The sequence below is a fragment of the Leptodactylus fuscus genome, chromosome 10 (assembly GCF_031893055.1).
Source record: "Leptodactylus fuscus isolate aLepFus1 chromosome 10, aLepFus1.hap2, whole genome shotgun sequence".
NCBI lineage: Eukaryota > Metazoa > Chordata > Amphibia > Anura > Leptodactylidae > Leptodactylus > Leptodactylus fuscus.
This window is the reverse complement of record NC_134274.1, coordinates 55211230-55232170: the sequence shown is the minus strand read 5'-3', so window position 1 is coordinate 55232170 and position 20941 is coordinate 55211230. Positions and strand designations below refer to the sequence as shown.

Below are 20941 nucleotides of genomic sequence, written 5' to 3'. Positions count from 1 at the left end.
GCTCACCCTGAAAACTGATAGATCTGAATTGCTTGAACCAATGGATTATATAGCAGTTTCCGATTTATCCTTCTGATTTGTATGGCCACTTCCATGGGGTATACTGCAGCCTTCATAGCTACCTACTCTTTGTGTTTAGAAGGCAATGGATTACATAGACAGGCCAGTGGTCATTCCCAATTTTCAATAAGGATTCTTCAAGTAGATGACTATTTTTAATGGGTCTTTTTTGAGGCCATGTACTTATTATATAAGCAGTTACACAACATTCCTTCAAAAACGATCTGGCCTGTAATATAATGACATACTTGTCTTTTCCTTCACAAAACTAGAGTTCATTTTATGATTTGATTAAGATATTGTGGAAAAAAGCCATGAAATTTATGCAAATTACTACTAAAACCCTGGTCAACAAATGAAATGTTGTCAAATGGCAACGTCCAAAATGTTAACTCTTGTTAGTACCTTTTGCAGTTCTTAAAGGGAACCTGTCATATTGAAAATTCTGTTCAATCCATAGGTAGCATGTTATAGAGCAGCTATAGAGCCTCCTACCCAGACCACATTTTCAGTTTTCCATGCTGTGAACAGATCTCCTCTAGAACAGCACACTTTCATGTAATTTGAGGTAGCCATTTCAAAGAGGTTTTTGCTAGATATCGTTTTGTTGGAAAAGATTTTGTTTGAATTGTTATTCATCTATTGAAATCTGCTCTGTGTTAAGAAGTCAAGGAGGCGGAGCAATAAGTGATTGAGAGCTATCTGTATGCACAGTCATAGAGGAGAAGCTGTCAATCACTGATAGGACCACCGCCTTGACGTCTCAACATAGAAAGAGCAGAGGTTTCAATAAATAAGTTCTCTTTTCTCACAAACACACACACACACACACACACACACACACACACATATATACTTAGCTCTTCCTGCTCTATAACATGCTTCCTACAGACCGCATTTTTAATATGACCGATTCCCTATAATTAGTATTACTATTTGGTCGGATTTGGGTAAACAATTTTGTAACTTTTAGCACTTCATGGTAATCCTATTCCTACCGAGAAGTGATGTGTTCTACATACTGAGAGCAAAGGCACTTTCACAATAATGGAAATAATTTCCATATCTATCTGCTTCTGAGCTGGCTGGGAAATGAAGCATTAGGGAAAGCCGGTAATTAAAAAAGTGCAATTGAATACTTTGGGGGGGAGCAAAAAATCCAGTTCTAGAATCTCAATGGAAAATAATAGCAGCATCTCAGCTGGATTCCTTATAAAAATGGAGTTATGTAGAAAGAGTCTTTTCTGAGTTAGGTCCTTTTAATGATCTTGAAGAGTCCTCCGCCCTTTGATTTCTTTTAAGAAAGAGTAAAACTTCTATAAATCTAATCTTTGTTGAAATAAGGCCATTTACCAGGAAATACAGCTTCTGGAAACCTCATCTCCTCGTAGATTACAAAGAGTTTACCTAGCGTTGCAAGTCCAGTTTTGTCTACATCTTTAGGAATTAGCAATTCATCACCCGTCAACTGAAGAGCTTCTGAGAATTAAAGATATTAATCTTCCTATAACTTGAAAAGAGTCACCGGAGATAAAAGAATCATCTCCAGGAATGACAAGTATGTCAGAGCTGACCATGAATGAGCCATTGTAAGGGGTTAGACACTATGTGAAGGAATTAGAAAGCTGAAGGAATGAGGGAAAAATGGAGGCAATTTTGGAGGTAAATATGGGAAATGATCACTAATGTGAAAATTAGTATTTAGTTTATCTTGCAGATAACTATATACAAGCTAAGCTGAATATAATGATTCAATATTATATATATATATATATATATTTGTTAGTCCTGATAAATGTATTTGTCTCCATGGTACATACTCTTATCTCCAGACTACATACATGATTGTTGTGTAGTCTGCTACTATTGAGATGCATTACATTTCTACAGTATTTGCAGCACTGCTTTATGTTATTCTGACTGTGTTGTAAAATGATCGTATAAATAAAAAAACTCCAGTTTTTCCCTTTTGAGGCCAATTTCATAGACAAACAGTTTCCACATTCTACAGGAAATAGGTTTCAAAACTGGTGCATAGAACAAGTGGCAGCCAGTCCGATTGTACCTCTATTTTTCGGAGGACCTCAGAGCTTTCCATGGTGTTTCAGGTGTCCTAATAAGGAATAAGAAGAGACAGAATACTTATGAAAATTGCATTTGGCTAAGTACATATTCTGCAACGTACTTTCTCTTTTTTTTTTCTGCCAATAGGGGTTTATATTATGACACGATACGTCCCCGACAACCTCTCAGCCATATTCAAACTATTGGGCAACGCATGCGACTCAGCCGTGGAGATATAGCGCAGGCAAAGAAGCTGTATAAGTGCCCAGGTAATTTCAAAATATCCAGGGCTTTTGGGTTTTATGATGAGCTTTAGAGATGAGCGAGTAGTATTCGATTGAATACTACTATTTGATCGAATACTCGTATCGGTCGAATACCATGTGGGAAAATTCCATTGAATTCAATGCAAAAACCTCCTCGTGCTCCTCATCCTGCTACTGCCGGAACTTGGAGGATCCAAGGTGTCGAACTTTGGTTTCCATGGAAAACGGAACAACATTCCCGTTTTTTCCCATAGACTATAATAGGATTTGATATTCGAACGAATACTACTCGCTCATCTCTAATGAGCTTTAACATCCAATTTGTAGTTGAGATATCAATACTATACTACTAAATAATAGTGGACAGTGATGCCGAATTGTAGTGTGTAATAAGGATCATTTCTTATTATTTGATTTTGTCAGTATTACAATATAATCCTATTAAATTCATTACAGTATGGCCATAAAAATACACTGGGATTGGAAGTTTCCAGTCCCCTTTCTTTTCACTTTAGAATTCATTTGATCATCTAGAATTATATTCTAAATCTCTTTTTTCTTGCAATATGTTTTTGTGTTTTTTTTTTAAGCCTGTGGGGAAACATTAATGGAGTCAAGTGGTAATTTCTCTGCTCCTGGTTATCCAAGTGGTTACCCATCTTATACACATTGCATATGGCGAATATCTGTAACACCTGGAGAAAAGGTACCTAAAAGTATGATTGTGAAGTACTGTATGTTGGTGTACTTTATTTCAGTTTTAGGGGTATTAGAGGAAGGCAAACAGGACAGACTGCGCTCCTTCTGCTAGTATAGAATAAAGCAAACTCCCCCACAATTCTCCTCAAATATTGGGGTGGCTTGCTTGGCCCAACATAGGGTGTGGAACTGGGACTTAAAGGGATTCTACCATTAAACTACCTTTTTTTTCTAATGAACACGTCGGAATAGCCTTAAGAAAGGCTATTCGTCTCCTACCTTTAGATGTGGTCTCCGCCGCGCCGTTCTGTAGAAATACTGGTTTTAACTGGTATGCAAATGAGCTCTCCGGAGCAATGAGGGCGGGCCCCAGCGCTGAAACACCGATGAGCGCCTCCCCATTGCTCTCGGGCAGCAATGGGGATGCGCTCATCGGCCTTTCAGCGCTGGGGCCCGCCCTAATTTGCATACCGGTTAAAACCGGCATCTCTACAGAACGGCGCGGCGGAGACCACGTCTAAAGGTAGGAGACGAATAGCCTTTCTTAAGGCTATTCCGACGTGTTCATTATAAAAAAAAAAAGGTAGTTTAATGGTATAATCCCTTTAAATACTTATCTTGTAGGACAGGGCTGCATCCGTCTGGGACCCGGTAGTCTGGCCGACTGACAGTGTGGACAATAAATACTTCTGTGAGCCAATGGCTCTCGACTGCGCTCCTCACAGATTGAAACAATCAACACCTTTGGATATGATGAAACCAAGCTTTATTTATATAGGCAGCACAAACAGAACGCGTTTCAGGGTTTCACATGCGGACATAAAGTACGCACCCCTTCTTCTTTCAGTTTTACATTTGTGTATCACAGTTTTAGCTCTAAACCCGAAACACGTTATCAATCTAAATAAAGTTTTGGGTGATTATTGTATGCCGATACATCCTGGTCATTTATCTCCTAAGAGGAGCGCACTGTACCTGGGATTTTTTAGGAGCTATATGTTCCAATCAGATTGTGTACAGTTTTAGCTCTTTATAGCCAATTGAGCATTATTGCTGATGTAATATTACATAGTGTATGTGTTTTAAACTAGCGGCTAGCTTGTACATTTCTTTTATTTCTCTCTTTTGGCACACATGATGACATGGCTTGTCACTTATGCTCCTCTAATGGAACTGAAAATCAATAGGAAGTCAAGTAGAAATTGCTTCCTTTCCTACAAATATGTACAACTACAGGCAGTGGCCATGATGAGGGTTATACATGAGATAATATATATATATATATATATATATATATATATATATATATATATTATCTACCTACATATATAGTGTATTTATAGTTAAAGATAACATTCACAATGTTTTATTTGTTAATGTTTGTCATTGTGAATATCTTATTTCAGATAGTCCTAAATTTCACAGAAATGGATCTCTTTAAAAGCCGGCTATGCTGGTATGACTATATTGAAATACGTGATGGATATTGGAGAAAAGCCCCTTTATTAGGTAAGTGCCTTGTTTAACAAACACATAGATGGTATGCCCAATACTTAACTAATTCACAAGACCTGACAATATTTTCTGCTTAATTTTTTTACATTTGACTTTAAAAATGAAAAAAAAAAAATCATATAAAATATTTTTAAAAAATGATCAAACTTGTTGCAAGTATTGACCGTGCATTTAAGGGGTTTTCATGAATGCTGTAACTTGGGATATGAAATATCATTAATATCTCATTGATGGGCTCCCGAGCTGATCATCTAACTTTTTTTCTGACTGTGATGTCTTGTCTGTCAGTCACAGGTCTTGTCTGACGCTCAGTCTCTTTCTCTGCCATAACAGACACAGTCAGAAAATTAAATAAATATAGTGTTTATTAAATACCGTATGTGCAACAAATTTGATACATTTGTGTACTATAGGAACTGGTTTTATATGAAGTTTCTTTATCTTTTAGAGTTAGATGTAAAAGTTAGTTTTAGATATACTGTGCTCATACTGTGAAATACAGTTTGACTTGGTAGTGGGATATTGTGAGGGTCCTTGGTATAGTTGGGTTCTCATATCTTATTCCTAGATCAACCTACTAAAGTGAGAGAGAGCTTTTGCACAGGTGCATCGTATAATCCAAAAGCATACTCCTGCTGCCCTCTATAGGATGTAAGCAGTTACTACGCTGTATTGCATTGTCACTGGCTGTGATGTAGTACGTTTGATATCTGACCACTTGGTTCTGTGGGACATATTGTGGATCAACAAATTTCTGAATATAAAATAAACTATAAATAAACTATGGGGCTGTAATAAAACTGTTTACATTGTATGTTAACTGTGCCATGCCTAACCTTCTATAGGTTATCCACCACTTTCACATACAATAAATGTGTTGTATAGTTGAGCAGCAATATATTATATACTGGGACAGATATGTATTCACTAGAAGTGAATGATAAAGGTTTTTGTGTGAAAAGGACTTTGAACCAATTCCAGCTCTTTGCATTCAGCTCCACTGATTCTGGGGCAGCTCAATTTTTTTCTCTAGCTCCCATCAATGCAGGTAGTTTTGGTGCTTGATATGATACTTAGGCTGCCAGTTTCAGCAGGATCAGGCAAAAGGGCATTATTGAGAGAATGGATAGTGCAAGTAACTCCCCCTTATCTGACAGTACAGAACCTAAATAGCATATTAGTCACCCAAACTAACTGCACTGGTTACTAAGAATAGTAGGGACTAGAGAAATTAATCTAGTTGTGCTGGAAAAGAGGAGCGACACCTATTAACAGTTGCTAAGAATTGGAGGTGGTGAAAGTTCCTGTTTAAAGGGCACAGAAAAAATATGTTGAAAACAACTCATAATTAATGCAGAAAGTATATCTGGAAATTGTATAAAATTTTATTGTGCACACTGTCTTTTTTTTTTTTTTTTTTTGTCCCATTAGGTAGATTATGTGGGGATCGTATACCAGAACCAATAGAGTCCTCTGACAGCAGGCTATGGATTGAATTTAGAAGTAGCAGTAATATCCTGGGTAAAGGATTCCATGCGGTCTATGAAGGTTTGTAACTGTTTCACAAGTGCTCGGTCTAATACAAAACCCCTTGTAATTCCATTTATCCTTGTTATTTACTCCTGGACTGATAGTCCACCTATTGTGGCAGGTCTACCTTACCTGCCACAACTGCTTACAAACCTCAACCATATGTTTAAGTCATAGAAGGAAGTGTGGTCTGTGAGTAATAGCAAGGAACGGCCAATGGATAGTAGCTGTGGTTGAACTGGACTTAAAGCGAATCTGTCACCACAACCCAGCCCAGCAGATAGGTTAGGTTGACTTAAATCAACTAGAAATGACTGGGCCCCAAGCCAAACATTTGTGGGCCCCCCACACACACTTACCGATCCTCACTCCTGATCACAGCCGCCTCTGCAGAAGGGCAAGCACAGGTGGCCGTGAGCAGGAATGGGGATAAATAACTAAATAGGACCCGGGGTTACTCCAGAAAGTAATGGCCTATTAACAAAACAAAAAACATCAGGGACCAGCCAGACCCCCCCAATATCCCAGGCCCTGTGGCAGCGGCTCTTGCTGCTACCCCAGTAGTTACGCCACAGGGTGATACACCTTTCATTCTTATATATTGGAAGGTAGACACGCACTGTTTTGCTCTTGCTCCTCTTCTGATCATAACCTGCTTCATTTATATCTTCCAGCTAAATGTGGAGGTCATATAAAAAAGGACATTGGTCAGATTCAGTCTCCGAATTACCCGGATGACTACCGACCAGACAGACAATGTGAATGGACAATTACAGTCTCAGAAGGATTTGTGGTCGGCCTTTCTTTCCAAACTTTTGAGGTAAGACATTTCTTACAGGGTTGTCTTTAAAGTGTTTAAAAAATAAATAAATAAATAAATATATATATATATTCCACTTCCATATGTACTGAATAATGACATTAGATCTATAAAGGGGATGTATCACCTATATTTTTGTTTATGAACTAAAACCAGATGGTGAAACATTTACAAAATAAAATCAGATTAGAAGATTATTATTTACAAGACTTTTTTATTTATTTTTTCTAAATGATTAGGGGGGCAGCCATCTTGCCTGTGCTGCTGTTCTGTTTTGTTAGTCATTCGGTTGCTGTAATTTTGCTGTTAGGGAATGTGAATGGGTTTTTTTTTTATACTTCCATGTTTATATTCCTTAAGTCTTGAGACCTCAAGGAATTCTTCAAAATTTCATTTCTATGGTTTCTGAAGGTGTAGTGATAACATGAAGATGAATTACTAGGTCTTGTTTTCGGATGACTTACATCTATTCTACACTTAGATGGTGGATGAATATATGACAATTCTGTTGATGGGTTACTATTATTTCTCATAGTTTGAAGCACATGACAATTGCTTATATGACCACCTGCAAATACGTGATGGTCCATCAGAAGACAGTCCACTTATTGGGCAGTTCTGTGGTTATGAGAAGCCTGATGACATTAAATCTACCTCAAATACTCTTTGGATTAAATTTTTTTCTGATTCTTCAGTCAATAAAGCTGGATTTTCTGCTAACTTCTTTAAAGGTAATGATTTATTTCCTTGCCCGCTTTATAAGGATCTGTGCTCCATAGGATCAGTGCCTGTTGCTGCTACCGGGCCTATGAAGTGGATGTGGCAATGTTAATTTTTAATTTGGCAACCATAAAGATATAAGATATGTCTCACTTTTATTTATTTTATTTTAGACCTATTATTAAAGGGGTTATGCCACAAAAATGTTGTACCCCCTATCCATAGGATAAGGGATAAATTAGTTATTGGTGGGATCTGACCTCTGGGACCCCCCACCACTACAGAGAACTTCTGTCTTTAGTCCTGTTCAGAATGTAGTTTAAGACACAGATTAATTTCAATGGGAACGCTGGATATTGCCAAAGTACAGCACTCTGAGAGAGCACTCCTTGGCCCCAATGCAAAATCTGTAATGGGGCCTCTACCTACTTTGTACCATGAAGCCCCTGTAACAACTGCTATTGCTGCACCCCCTATAGCCACACCATTTCTCAGCTATCTCTATCGCTCTCATTGAAATTAATGGAGTTAAGGCATGCATTAGGAATGGGAGTAAAACATCTCCATTCTCAGGATTAAGGGGGTCTCAGCAGTTAGACCCCACATTCAGCAATGTATTCCCTATCCTATGAATAGGGGATATATAATTTTAGAGCAATCACCCATTTAAGAATGTGATGGGCAGAAATTACACTATGCTTACTCAAGTGATCATGCTGGGGAAGGGGGGAAGCTGTTGAGAACTTAAAGGGGTTCTCCATTTTGGGCAATGTCTACTAACTAGAACTAAAACAGGGGTCTCAAATGGGCTGCACATACAAAAAGTTGATGGTCTGCATTTCTTTCAGATAACATACAATACAAATTCATTGTTAAATAACCCCAGCTGTGACCCCACAAAGTTTAATGTCCCCCACCAGTGGCCCCCAGCCAGGACTTGCCTCACGGCGCGCTCTCTGTCCCAACAGTGTGCTCAATGGAAAGGGAGCAGGGAGGTAAGTATATACACTCAATCTACCCTAAGTTTGTCTGGCCTTCAAAATAAGGTAGCTTTACAACCAGGTTGGGGGGTTTCTTCTCCCCAGTTCTGCTGATCCAGGTGAATTGGCATAACTGGGGAGAAGGCTATGGGCACCTGATGGCCAGGGGCGGATCCAGGGCCGGGCGAGCCGGGCAACCGCCCGGGGCCCCGCGCTTAGCGGGGCCCCGCAGCGCGGCCGGGACCTAACAAAATGGTCCCGGTCGGCATGTCCCGACTCCAACTGAGCTCAGCGTTAAAGCAGGAGCTGAGCTCACAGCTCCTGCTTTAAACGTCTATGTATTCGGCTCATCGGCGGTAGGACGCCTCCGGCATTTGTAGCCGCGATGTGATGACGTCATCACATCGCGGCTACAATATGTGTATGAGGGAGAGAGCTGCGAGGGAACGAGGAATGGTGAGTGTGTGTGTGTGTATGTGTGTGAGAGAACGGCATGACACTGGGGCAGATGGAGGGGGGAGAACGGCATGGCACTGGGGCAGATGGAGGGGGGAGAACGGCATGGCACTGGGGCAGATGGAGGGGGGAGAACGGCATGGCACTGGGGCAGATGGAGGGGGGAGAACGGCATGGCACTGGGGCAGATGGAGGGGGAGAGAACAGCATGACACTGGGGCAAATGAAGAGGGGGAGAGAACAGCATGACACTGGGTCAGATGGAGGGGGAGAACGGCATGACACTGGGGCAGATGAAGGGGGAGAACGGCATGACACTGGGGCAGATGAAGAGGGGGAGAGAACAGCATGACACTGGGGCAGATGGAGGGGGGGAGAGAACAGCATGACACTGGGGCAGATGGAGGGGGGAGAATGGCATGACAGTGGGGCAGATGAAGGGGGGAGAATGGCATGACACTGGGGCAGATGGAGGGGGAGAGAACAGCATGACACTGGGGCAAATGAAGAGGGGGAGAGAACAGCATGACACTGGGTCAGATGGAGGGGGAGAACGGCATGACACTGGGGCAGATGAAGGGGGAGAACGGCATGACACTGGGGCAGATGAAGGGGGGGAGAACGGCATGACACTGGGGCAGAGATGGGGGGGAAATGAAACTGTGGGCAGATAAAGGGGGAGAATGGCATGAAACTGGGGACAGAGATAGAGGGGGGGGGGACATGAAACTAGGGGTAGATGAAGGGTGTATATGAAAATGGGGGGGGAGATATAATTTACGGGTGACTGTAGGAGGATTATACTGTGTGGAATCACATGAAAATTGAATGAGAATGGGTGGAGTCAACATAAAAGTGGGTGGGGCCTAATTTGCGCCGCACATTTTACTCACTCTTTCTAGTCTTCAACAGTTGGGAGGTACAGGTTAGAAGTGCGAGACCCCCAGTAAGTAGGGCCCCGCCAAAGTCAATTGCCCAGGGCCCCGCAAACCCTGGATCCGCCACTGCTGATGGCAGCTTCAGGGCCGGTGAGTTTGAGACCCCTGCTATAAAATAAATAGATTTTCTAGAGTGACTATTGATGTTACTATGTCTTGTATCGTTGCCATGTTTTACTTTGTTTAATGGTATCAACCAACATTAAAACATTACTGTTTTTGAAAAGAGATTGATGAATGTGCCCGACCAGATAATGGAGGATGTGCCCAGCGCTGTGTCAATACATTGGGAAGCTATAAATGTGTCTGTGACCCTGGATATGAACTGACTCCAGATAAGAAAAGCTGTGAAGGTAGGTACAACCACAGCGGTCCATGAGAAAGTTTGCAAAATTTGTTAGTAAAGAGAATTTGTAATAAAAGTACAATATAAATTATAATGTGTGTATGTATATAATGTATACATTACAGTATATAATCAATATTAACATACAGAAATTTTAGAAGCGATTTTCTCTGTCTTTCAGTTGCATGTGGAGGTGTTATCACAAAGCTGGATGGTACGATAACTAGCCCTGGGTGGCCTAATGAATACCCTACAAATAAAAACTGCGTATGGCAGGTGGTGGCTCCAGCACAGTACAGAATATCTCTACAATTTGAGTTCTTTGAACTTGAAGGCAATGATGTAAGTTCAGCAGACACAATCTATAAATGTGATCTATAATATCTATGTGTTACATGGTATATAACACTGACATCTATCCTATTATAGCATCAAAGGGTCACTAAACTATAGTAGTCCTCACCATATGTCTGCAGCATTTTATGGATGACCATGACACAGTCTTGTAGTAATCCAGTAGACAACAAAGGAGTAAACCTTCTGCTGATCTGCTCCATCTTTGGTTGGGGACTGACACGGGTGGAACTTAGACAAGGGGTAGAGCTTCACTTTTTGGAGACAGAACACCGTAGAGAAGCTCCTGATGCAGCCAGTTGTCTTACATAACATATACTTATATAACAAATTGAAGAGGAAGAGATGCTAAGACATGGCTGAGCTCATGTGGCACATACATACATACAGGAGATCTCTCAATTTTATATTTGTGTGTAATAGGAGATGAAATACGGTAAAAGGCAAAGAGGAAGAGCTTGGGGTACTTTATACTTCTGTGCAATTTTAAAGCCATGTATCATCTCCTACCTGTGCAGCAGTCATTCATCTGACCCATATTTCTGTATGATTTCATCTAATATTAATATCTACATTGGCTTCTACAGGTATGTAAATATGATTATGTGGAAGTTCGCAGCATACTCAAGACAGACACAAAATTACACGGAAAATTTTGTGGATCGGAAAAACCAGAAGTGATCACTTCACAGGGCAATACCATCCGACTGGAATTTAAGTCTGACAACACCGTGTCAAAAAAAGGATTTAAAGCTAACTTCTTCTCTGGTAATAAGACTGTTTTCTTCCTTATTGTATACTAGCAGAATACCCGCGGCTTCGCTCACGTAAAATATGTTAAATGGTTGGTTATGCTAGCTAAAGTAAAATTTTCTGTTTCACAGTGAAAGAGTGATGCAGTAAATCTTTTTTTTTCCACTTTAATTTTCCTAATTTGTCGTAACATTGATGTGAACAACAACCTTAATGTCAATATTATTATTGATGTTACATATGTAAACTATTACAACAATTTTTTTAACTATTTTGTTTATCAAAAATTAAAATTTCTGCCCCACAAACATATAAAACATTTTCACCCAATTAACAACATAGTGCAACCCTTCCCCCCTCCCTCCAGTGTAATCTATAAGTAGTTCACGGACCAAAGAGTAAAATTGGTTTCCAGTTACACAACTATCTATTGTCGTGCTTTTTGGTAAACAGTGTTTCTTGTTTTACCTTCAGGTGCATACCTGTATATGAAAAGATTTTGGGGGTTACCCACTCTAGAGCAAGCAATGTACAACTGTCCATGTGAAAAACACGGGCACTCCAAATTATTGCCGGTTACTTTAAGTGATTGACCTTGTGCTTTGTTTAGGATAAGTTCACATGGGTTTTTTTTGGACTGGAACCTGAGGTGGTCCAAAATACGGGTAGCTGCAACTGGATGCTGGTCGCGCACTCCACTCCGGATTAGGCCCAAATGAATGAGCCTAGTTGGGAGGGTGTGTCTTCAGGAGGATGCCGCGAGGTGAAACTGCCTGAAGAATGAACATCTCGCTTCTTTTTCCAGGAGGCGGAACAAAACGGGAGCCATCTTTTTGGTCAGGATTTTGAGGCGGATACGGCCTCAAAATCCTGACCAATAAACCCTGTGTGAACTTACCCTTAGGCCGGGGCCCCACGGGCGTAAACTCCGTGTGAAGGGGCCCTTAGGGTCCATTCATACGGAGGAAAATGACGTTGTATTTGGCGCTGAATTTTCAGAGCTGAAAAAAAGCCTTCCACTGATTTCAATAGGTTTGGCTATCTTTTTTTTCCACTCTCGTAATTTCCCGCTAGCTGAAAATTCAGCGCCATTTTCCTTTTTTGGCACTAATTTTGACGCTGAATCCGAGTCAGAATCCACATGGAAAAAAAACCACCCCATAGAGTTCTATGGGTTCCACCCGCTTTATTTTTCCACTTGCGGAAAAAAAAAAAAAAAAAGCTTCCTTCAGGCGGATTCCGCCTGCAAACACCAACGCGGTCAATGGGTGGCATAAAACCCATGTTGGGGATTTGGGCGCAAAATTGGCAAAAACCGCATGGAAAAAAACGCTAGCGGTTTTTTTTCAGGGTCCATGCATTGTGCTAAAGAAAAAAAAGAAAAAAAAGAAAAAAAAATGCTCCAAAAACCGCTTAAAAAAAACAATTTCTTAATTCCTGAAGCGGATTTTTTCCTCACCAAAAAACTCCGTTCTAGCAGAAAAAAAAACCCCATTGAAGTCAACGGGAGGCTTTTTTTTCAGCGCTGAAATTCCCCACCAAATTCCTCACCATTTTCCTCCGTGTGAATGGACCCATACTATGACCTGAAGGAACTGACATCTCAGTAATGAAAACCGCCTCACAGGCAGACTTGTGGGGTTGCCCATAGCAACCAATCAGAGCTCAGCTTTCACTTTACCTCAGCAGCTTCAGTGATGAAAGCTCCTGTATAATCAGCAATAATGACAATCTTACTATCCGGCAGTTTTCGCCTGACCAATATGGCTGCTCAGTAAGGCTGCTTGCACACTACAGGATTTTTCATGGGTCTCTGGGCCGTGGATTCTACAGCTCCATAGATTTCTATAGAGCTGCAAAATTCACAGCTTTGTGCACAAAGAAGTCTATGGAACTGCAAAATCCATGGCCTGGAGGCCCGGCAGCCACTAAGGATACCAGACGTGTTTTGTCAGTGCGTGCGTGTGGTCTGTCTGTGTGTCTGTGCATGCATGTGATCCATGGGTGATGCACGTGTGTGGTCCATGTATATTTATTCATGTATGTATGCGTGTGTTCCATATGTTTGGGCATGTGCAGTCCAAGTGTCTATGCGTGCAGCAGTTATACGTGCTCTGTTCGTCCGTGTGTATAGTGTGCATCCATCCGAGTGTGTTTGCCTGCGTGTGTGTGGTGTGCATGTGGTATTTGTGGGGTGGTGTGTCATTCGTGTGGTGTTGTGCTAGTGGGTTGGTGTATGTGTGATGTTTATATGGTGTGTTTGTGTGTTATGTGTGATGGAGCGGCCCCTTTAGCAACGACTCTTTGGCGCCGTTGCTATAATCCGTCCCTGTCAGTCACAACTGTTGTTTTCCCCTCAGCACTTTCACATTTCCCCATTATATGTATAGGGCCTAACTTCAGGGGCCACAATCTCATTGTGGGGGGAGGGGGGGGGGCGCGCTACCGAGATGTAATGTGCACAGTATTCTGCTCCTGTGAGTGGAGAGGGGACATGCCAAATTTTAGAACTGTGGATTTGTATAGAGCGGACTACTACAGACTTTGAGTTTTATATATATATATATATATATATATATATATATATATATAGATTTCAGCTTGGCCTGTGATTTAGAGATTCCCACTGAGAATATTGAGAAGTTACTAATTTTAAGCTCCCATTGCTTTCCTCTACAGATAAGGATGAGTGCTCGAAGGAGAACGGGGGCTGTCAACATGAGTGCGTCAATACTTTAGGCAGCTATGTGTGCCAGTGTAAGAATGGCTACACACTTCATGAGAATGGACATGACTGTAAAGAGGGTATGTATATAGTATATCAATACTAGTATAAGCATGAGCTTTCTTCACAACACTTGGATACTCCTTATGTTTAGATGAGCTGTTTCTTACTGTAACCTATTCCTATTGATGTGTCTTTGAATTTGGGAACTAAGATGCTAGTTTTTACTAAGGCTGTATTTCTAACTTTTGTTTACAGCACCAAACCAGTGATTTACAATGTGTTACATAGAGGAGGTGGGAGAGAGGCTCTATTCTGCTCCTCTTATAATTTGGTGTGATTTTTAATACAATTTAACAACGAAGAAGGTGATATTTTACTGTTGCTTTTATTTGTTGGCCAAATTTAGCATTTCTTTGGTGCGGGTTCACAGTAACCATCATGTGTGGAAAAGAAATGTACAAGATATCAAACAGATTGACAATGACTCTTATAGTTATGATAATGTAGGTTTCTTACAGCATTATTTCATTAGTATTATTGCACTTTGTGACATCTGATCCATTTGGAGTCCAGGGGACACTTAGGGCCTTTTTCAACTTTGTGGTAGTATCAGCCATCTTCTTTGGAGCGGCCTGCTGGGGAGTAATATACTAGCCAGGGACAGAAATAGACTTGATAGGCTAACTAGAAGGGCCAGTTCAGTCCTGGGGAGCCCCTGGACTTAGTACAGATGGTGGGTGACAGAAGAATACTGTCCGTGGTGAGCTCCGTGCTGGAGAACAACTCCCATCCCATATATGAGACCGTGATAGCACTGGGCAGTACTGTCAGTGACCGACTTCATTACCCCAAGTGTGAGAAGGAGCGCTATCGGAGATCCTTCCTCCCAACCGCGGTCAGGCTGTATAATCAACATCAGGCTAAGCGAAGATCACTCCGCACAGAGAACTAAATGATCCTGATGTTTTTTTTTTCTCTCAGTATGTTTTCTATTTGATATTCTGAGCTTGTATGTGTTCTTTCTTGTAATATATTACTGTATTATCCATGCTGCTGTAACTCACTGAATTCCCCATGGTGTGACTATTAAAAAATTATCTTATTTTATCTTATTATCTTACATCTAGCGGGCTGTGAGCACAGGTTTCTGAGTGCAGAAGGAACAGTTTCAAGCCCCAACTATCCTGATAAGTACCCCAGCCGAAAAGAGTGCACCTGGGAGATCTCCACCACAGCTGGTCACAGAGTCAAACTTGTAAGTTTACTAACCCTATTATATTTTTAGATTCACAAAAAGTATAGTTTCCAAAGATCTGCAGTTATTTGGTTCCTGAGGCAAATCTTGAAGAATATGGTTACAGAGCGTAATCTATATGCATAACCTGTCCAAGGACTTATGAGATATAGTCCGCACTGTCCTCTAGTGTTTCCCACAGATTAGTGTATGTGAAGTATGTCACCTTTGATTGTTTGAGATTATTCTAGAGAATCCTATTGAACTTTATTAAATATTTCTAACTATCAATGTATTAAAATTTTCTAAAGTTTACAATTCTGTGTTCTAACGTTTTCATGTCTTATAGCAGAGCATCCTATAAAATTATTCAGGATTGAATGAGTTATTTGTGTTGTTGATTTATTTTACTATTTTAAGCAGTTAAAGAGAACCATTCACCACCCCCACCACCTCTAGACTCAGGAACTGTTGGAATTTTTTCTCTAGCCTCCAGTGTTCCTGAACAATCATGGTACCTGCTATGCTGCTTAGGCTCTGTACTGTCAGGAGGGCGGTGTCAGGCAGGGGACGTGATTCAGAGCTCCAATCAGAGGCAGCCAGTGTCAGAGCTCAGAATCACACCCCTTACCTGCTCCTGCCTGACACTGCCCTCCTGACAGTACAAAGACTAAATAGTATATCAGACACCGAAGATATCGGCATTGATTGCTTAGGAACAGTGGGGGCTAGAGAAATAATTCTATCTGTGCCAGAATCAGAGCAGCAGCTATTAAATGATGCAAAGAGTTTGACTTGGCAGAGGTGGTGAAAGGTCCTATCTTAGCAATGTGAAAGATCTAGAAGTATAGCTATAATTTATATACATAATATTTTACTTTCATCTTTTAGAAAAGTGAGTGGTATGAATGGGATAGGATTTAGCAGCAGGATATTCTTTCCTGCGGTCATCAATGCTTTAGCTATGAGACCCATGATTTCCTTGTGCACCCCTTGCCCAAAGTTTCCACATTAGAATACTGTAACCTTTTCAGCTATTCCCCCTTTTACTGATTTACTGCTATTTTTCATTCAAAGATTAATAATCTCCTGACAGGGTAAGAGACTTATCTGACAGACTGCAGATCATAAAATAAACAGAGTTATTAAAATTGCAATAAACTGAGTTGAAGAATTTATGATTCTTAGACAGCCAGACATCAAAAGAGAACAAAGTGCTGGCCCACTCTCCCCACGGACCCCATAGCTATTGCCTACCCTGCCTCCTTATTGGTTTAGGCCAACATGGTCTACTGCTGTAAGTACAGTCATTGAGAGCATGGAGGCACTATGAGCAACTTTTGCTGCTCTTGAATCTCCCCTTTGGCCCCGTCCTCTATTTGTATGTAAATTTGATAGTGTACAGTAGACATTGTGGCTATGTTTTAAACTGCGGATATGGAGATATTGGCATACAGATAGTCATCAGAGAGAAGTGGTATGACTACATTTGCTCTGTATCCGGGTATAAAAACCAGGACCTTTCAGATTAGGTCATCTAAGTTCATGTATCTGTATACTGACCTTTACCTCTATCCATCCACCACATTTACTTCCTAATCCTTTTTACACCTCTAGGTCTTTAATGACTTTGAAATTGAGTTGCACCAGGAGTGCGCCTATGACCACCTTGAGATGTACGATGGACCAAGCAGCAAGTCCCCAATTCTAGGCCGATTTTGTGGCAGCAGTAAACCTGAACCTATTATTGCATCCACAAATAATATGTTCATGCGCTTTTACTCTGACGCTTCGGTGCAGAGAAAAGGGTTTCAAGCCAAATACAGCACAGGTATGTAGTTATATAGAATTCATTTGTTGTATAGATTGAAGAATTGCAAAGGTCTGCATAACCTCAAAGGTTGTATTTCTGACTCCTTACAAGGTCCCAATTGGTATGGGCCTGTAGTATGGTAGCCAAAGTATGATTGTGGCAGGCTCCAGCAAATGCTGTGTTATGGAGGTATTCTTCTCTATACACCTTGATTCTGTGGAAGAATATCTTTATAACACAGTGCCTTATACCGCTACATAGTGCAAAGCCACAGAGACTAGGTGCCACGATATTGGCTAAATGGGGGAATGCATTATTTATGTGTTTTCCAAGATTAAATTATATATAGTTGTTTTTTGTTTTTTTTTCTTTATCTGTAGAATGTGGAGGACGATTAAAAGCTGAGATTCAGACAAAAGATGTCTATTCACATGCGCAGTATGGCGATAATAATTACCCAGTACAAGCCAATTGTGACTGGGTCATTGTAGCGGAGGACGGCTATGGAGTAGAATTGATTTTTGAAACATTTGAAATGGAAGAAGAATCAGATTGTGGTTATGACTACATGGAGATATATGATGGCTATGACAGCACTGCTCCTCGACTAGCTAGATACTGTGGTTCTGGGGTAAGCTTAATAATAATAATAATAATTATATAAATTGTTTATTTTTTTTAATGAATTGTGATATCACAAAGCATTTACAGTCACTCCCCTTTATTTTATGACATGACCGGCACATAAAATGCCCATGTCATGTATAGTATAATTGGGCGTCTGGTGGGAGGCATGAGAATTCTGCATGGGCCAGGACATTTGCCCGCTCTTGTTTCCGTGTATCTTCTAAGGGTATGTTCACACGCCTCCCATTCATTAAAAAGCAAGTCGCTCACAGTCTTTTTCGACATGCCCTATCTTCAGCGGATTCCGCGGCTGAGACAGCCACGGCTAGAGACACCCTCCTGCTTAGGCCCATTAATTCGGGCCTAATCAGGAGCAGATACCGCGACGGGATGCTGATGCATTGCACCGGCATACCGTCATGGCTAGCCACACAAAAAAGCCACATGGCGGAAAATACTCTATGATCTCACAAACGCTAAGTATTATTAGTATTAGTTATATCCTTTATAATAAATCCCTTGTATATATTATATCGTATAATGTATCTGGGGTCAAATTTAATCATGAAGGCTTTGCTTGTACTTTATAGCCTCCTGAAGAAATATATTCAGCCGGAGATTCAATTATGATTCGCTTCCACACGGACGATACCATCAACAAGAAAGGATTCCATGCGCGATATACCAGTACCAAATTTCAAGATGCACTTCACATGAGGAAATGACTGTAGACCACATAGGAGCCTAGCATGTAAAGCATCAGCATAATGGACCTCTGGGAGATTGAGCTAAATGCTGTGCATGTCTCTGTACTTCATAGCTGAATGCCGTCTGTAAGATATTACAGAATAAGGATCCAAATGTAATAGCATGCTATTGTACTGTGCCAATGTACCAAGGACCAAATATCTGCATATAACAGGCCAGCTTGGTTTACATTCCTTTTTAGTCATGTGCTAAAAAAAGGGCTTTCCCAGGATGATTTTTTGCCCCCATGCCGACTCTATCAACTAAAGCCCAACTGGCTGACAGGGAGGATCATGTGGAGCATATATTGGCTGTGACTTCAGGTTTTTGGTCACTATGTCAGATTGGCTAACAAGATACTAGGGTATATCCAGTAGCCTACTATTGAAAAGGCTTTGTTAGTTCCAGGAATGGCCACAGACAGCTGAGGGCCCCTGTGCAGGAACAGTTACAGGCCCCTGTGTCCCAATATTTCAACTTTCAGCACCTCTCATGTCTAACAACCACCAGTAATCCTTAGCCTTGAAGTTCATAAGGTTACAAACAATCTAATAGACAGTCAAAGATATGGGGCCCCTTGGCCTACAGGGCCCCTCTGCAGCTGTACAGGCTGCACCAATGACATGCCTGCCCCTGGCTGGTTTCTGTAAATTATATTCTTTAAAACACGTCAACATTCTGTAAATTGGCAGCTACTGCAATTTTTAATGTACGGTTTGTTACAAAAAGTTCCCACAATGTTTTTATTGTTTGCATTACTGCTTGCTTTGTGGTTGCCACAGGAATAGCCGAAGGTTAACGCTTTAACATCCTGTCATATAACCGCAACTCCTAAGAATACATTCATAAGGGAAATAAGGATATGTTCACACGGAGGATTTTGGGGCAGATTTTGAAAAGATCTTTCACCTCCTATCTGTGTTTCAAAGACAACCCAAAGTCAGAGAGCCATGTCTGAGCCTCAGGTTTCTGAAGTAGGTGTGCACATGGATTAACTGTATACCATGGGGCTAAGTAGGGCCACGTGCTGTGGTGATTTTGCCTCAGAACCCATGATGGGATTGGACAAGTATCTGTCACTTCCTCCCATTGGAAGACCGCCTAAAAATTCTCCAAGTGAACATACCCTTCAACAAAGCTTCTGTTGATGCTGGATAGGTGATAGCTGCAAGATCGATGGGGGTCTGATCGCTGGGTTCCTCAGTTTCCCAATCCCCCCCAGCTGCAAGACCACTGTCTGAATAGAGTGGCAGAGAACATGCTCAACTTCTTCTAAGTCTATGGCACTGACAAAGGTAGTCAAGTACAGCGGCCAAACCACCATGATCTAGTGTTAGTGACCTATCCTGTGGGTAAGTGATCATTGTGTATAACTACAATCTATACTGCAATGTCTATGAACGAACTGTAGAATAAGACCTCTGTCATAAAAATTATCTTCAGTTAGGCTACATGCCTGAAAAATGGATGAAATTGTTAGTTTTTAAGTCAGCCATGTCACATTTTTCATCCATTTCCTGGCTGTATCATCACTTTGGCACCTGTTTTGTCAATCTATTTAAATGGACATCGCTCAGATGAAAATCTAATTGGACTGACATTAAACACTGACCCATTGACTTGCATTGCATTTTTTATTTTTTTTTTTAATGTAGATTGTGAACCCCCACATAGAACTCACAATGTACATTTTTCCCTATCAGTATGTCTTTGGAATATGGGATGTAGATCTCAGATATAGCAGAGCTAAGTATACGGTAAAGCAGGGACGAAGCAGAGAAGTAGATAGACAAGTCAATGTACAGTAATGCAGATGTAGCAGAGTCTAGTATACGGCACAGCAGAGAGGAAACAGAATAGAATACTATCTACTCTTCTGTTTTCTCTCTGCTATGCCGTAGGAATGAATGGACCCAGCCGGCGCATAGGGGGTTAAGCGGCCGGACGCCGGCACATGCTGTGTGCCGGCTGCATCCATTCATTCCTATGGGAGTGTGCTATTCGAAACAGCAGTTTCGAATATTACTCGCTTATCTCTAGTAGGTAACATTGTTAGTTTTTCCCACAATGCTTGGCCAGTAGCAAAGCATTGTGGGAAATAACCTCTGACCTCGATTCCGCCTTAATAGATTAGGATCGGAATTCCGATCGCGATATTTACTTGATCGCCGATCGGAATCCGATCTTTTCCAATCCCAATCGCTCCACCCCAAGTTATTTATGATCCTTTAAAAATATAATGAATACACCAATAGACTTGTATTTTTCCTAAAGTGGTCATTATATAGCCA

At 41.0% G+C, this 20941-nt stretch overlaps 1 protein-coding gene across 1 annotated transcript in view; it reads left to right on the top strand.

The window, feature by feature from the left end:
* TLL2 (tolloid like 2) overlaps nucleotides 1–18865 on the top strand; it is a 106911-nt gene extending 88046 nt beyond the window's left edge. Inside the window, exons 8-21 of the mRNA XM_075258172.1 lie at nucleotides 2272–2393; nucleotides 2981–3096; nucleotides 4496–4598; nucleotides 6036–6152; nucleotides 6809–6954; nucleotides 7490–7685; nucleotides 10276–10401; nucleotides 10576–10736; nucleotides 11336–11516; nucleotides 14181–14306; nucleotides 15357–15484; nucleotides 17081–17294; nucleotides 17657–17907; nucleotides 18494–18865. Of these exons, the coding sequence (XP_075114273.1) occupies nucleotides 2272–2393; nucleotides 2981–3096; nucleotides 4496–4598; nucleotides 6036–6152; nucleotides 6809–6954; nucleotides 7490–7685; nucleotides 10276–10401; nucleotides 10576–10736; nucleotides 11336–11516; nucleotides 14181–14306; nucleotides 15357–15484; nucleotides 17081–17294; nucleotides 17657–17907; nucleotides 18494–18628 (2122 nt within the window). The 3' untranslated portion in view covers nucleotides 18629–18865. The remainder of the gene's footprint in view (nucleotides 1–2271; nucleotides 2394–2980; nucleotides 3097–4495; nucleotides 4599–6035; nucleotides 6153–6808; nucleotides 6955–7489; nucleotides 7686–10275; nucleotides 10402–10575; nucleotides 10737–11335; nucleotides 11517–14180; nucleotides 14307–15356; nucleotides 15485–17080; nucleotides 17295–17656; nucleotides 17908–18493) is intronic.
* The last annotated feature ends 2076 nt before the right edge of the window (nucleotides 18866–20941 follow it).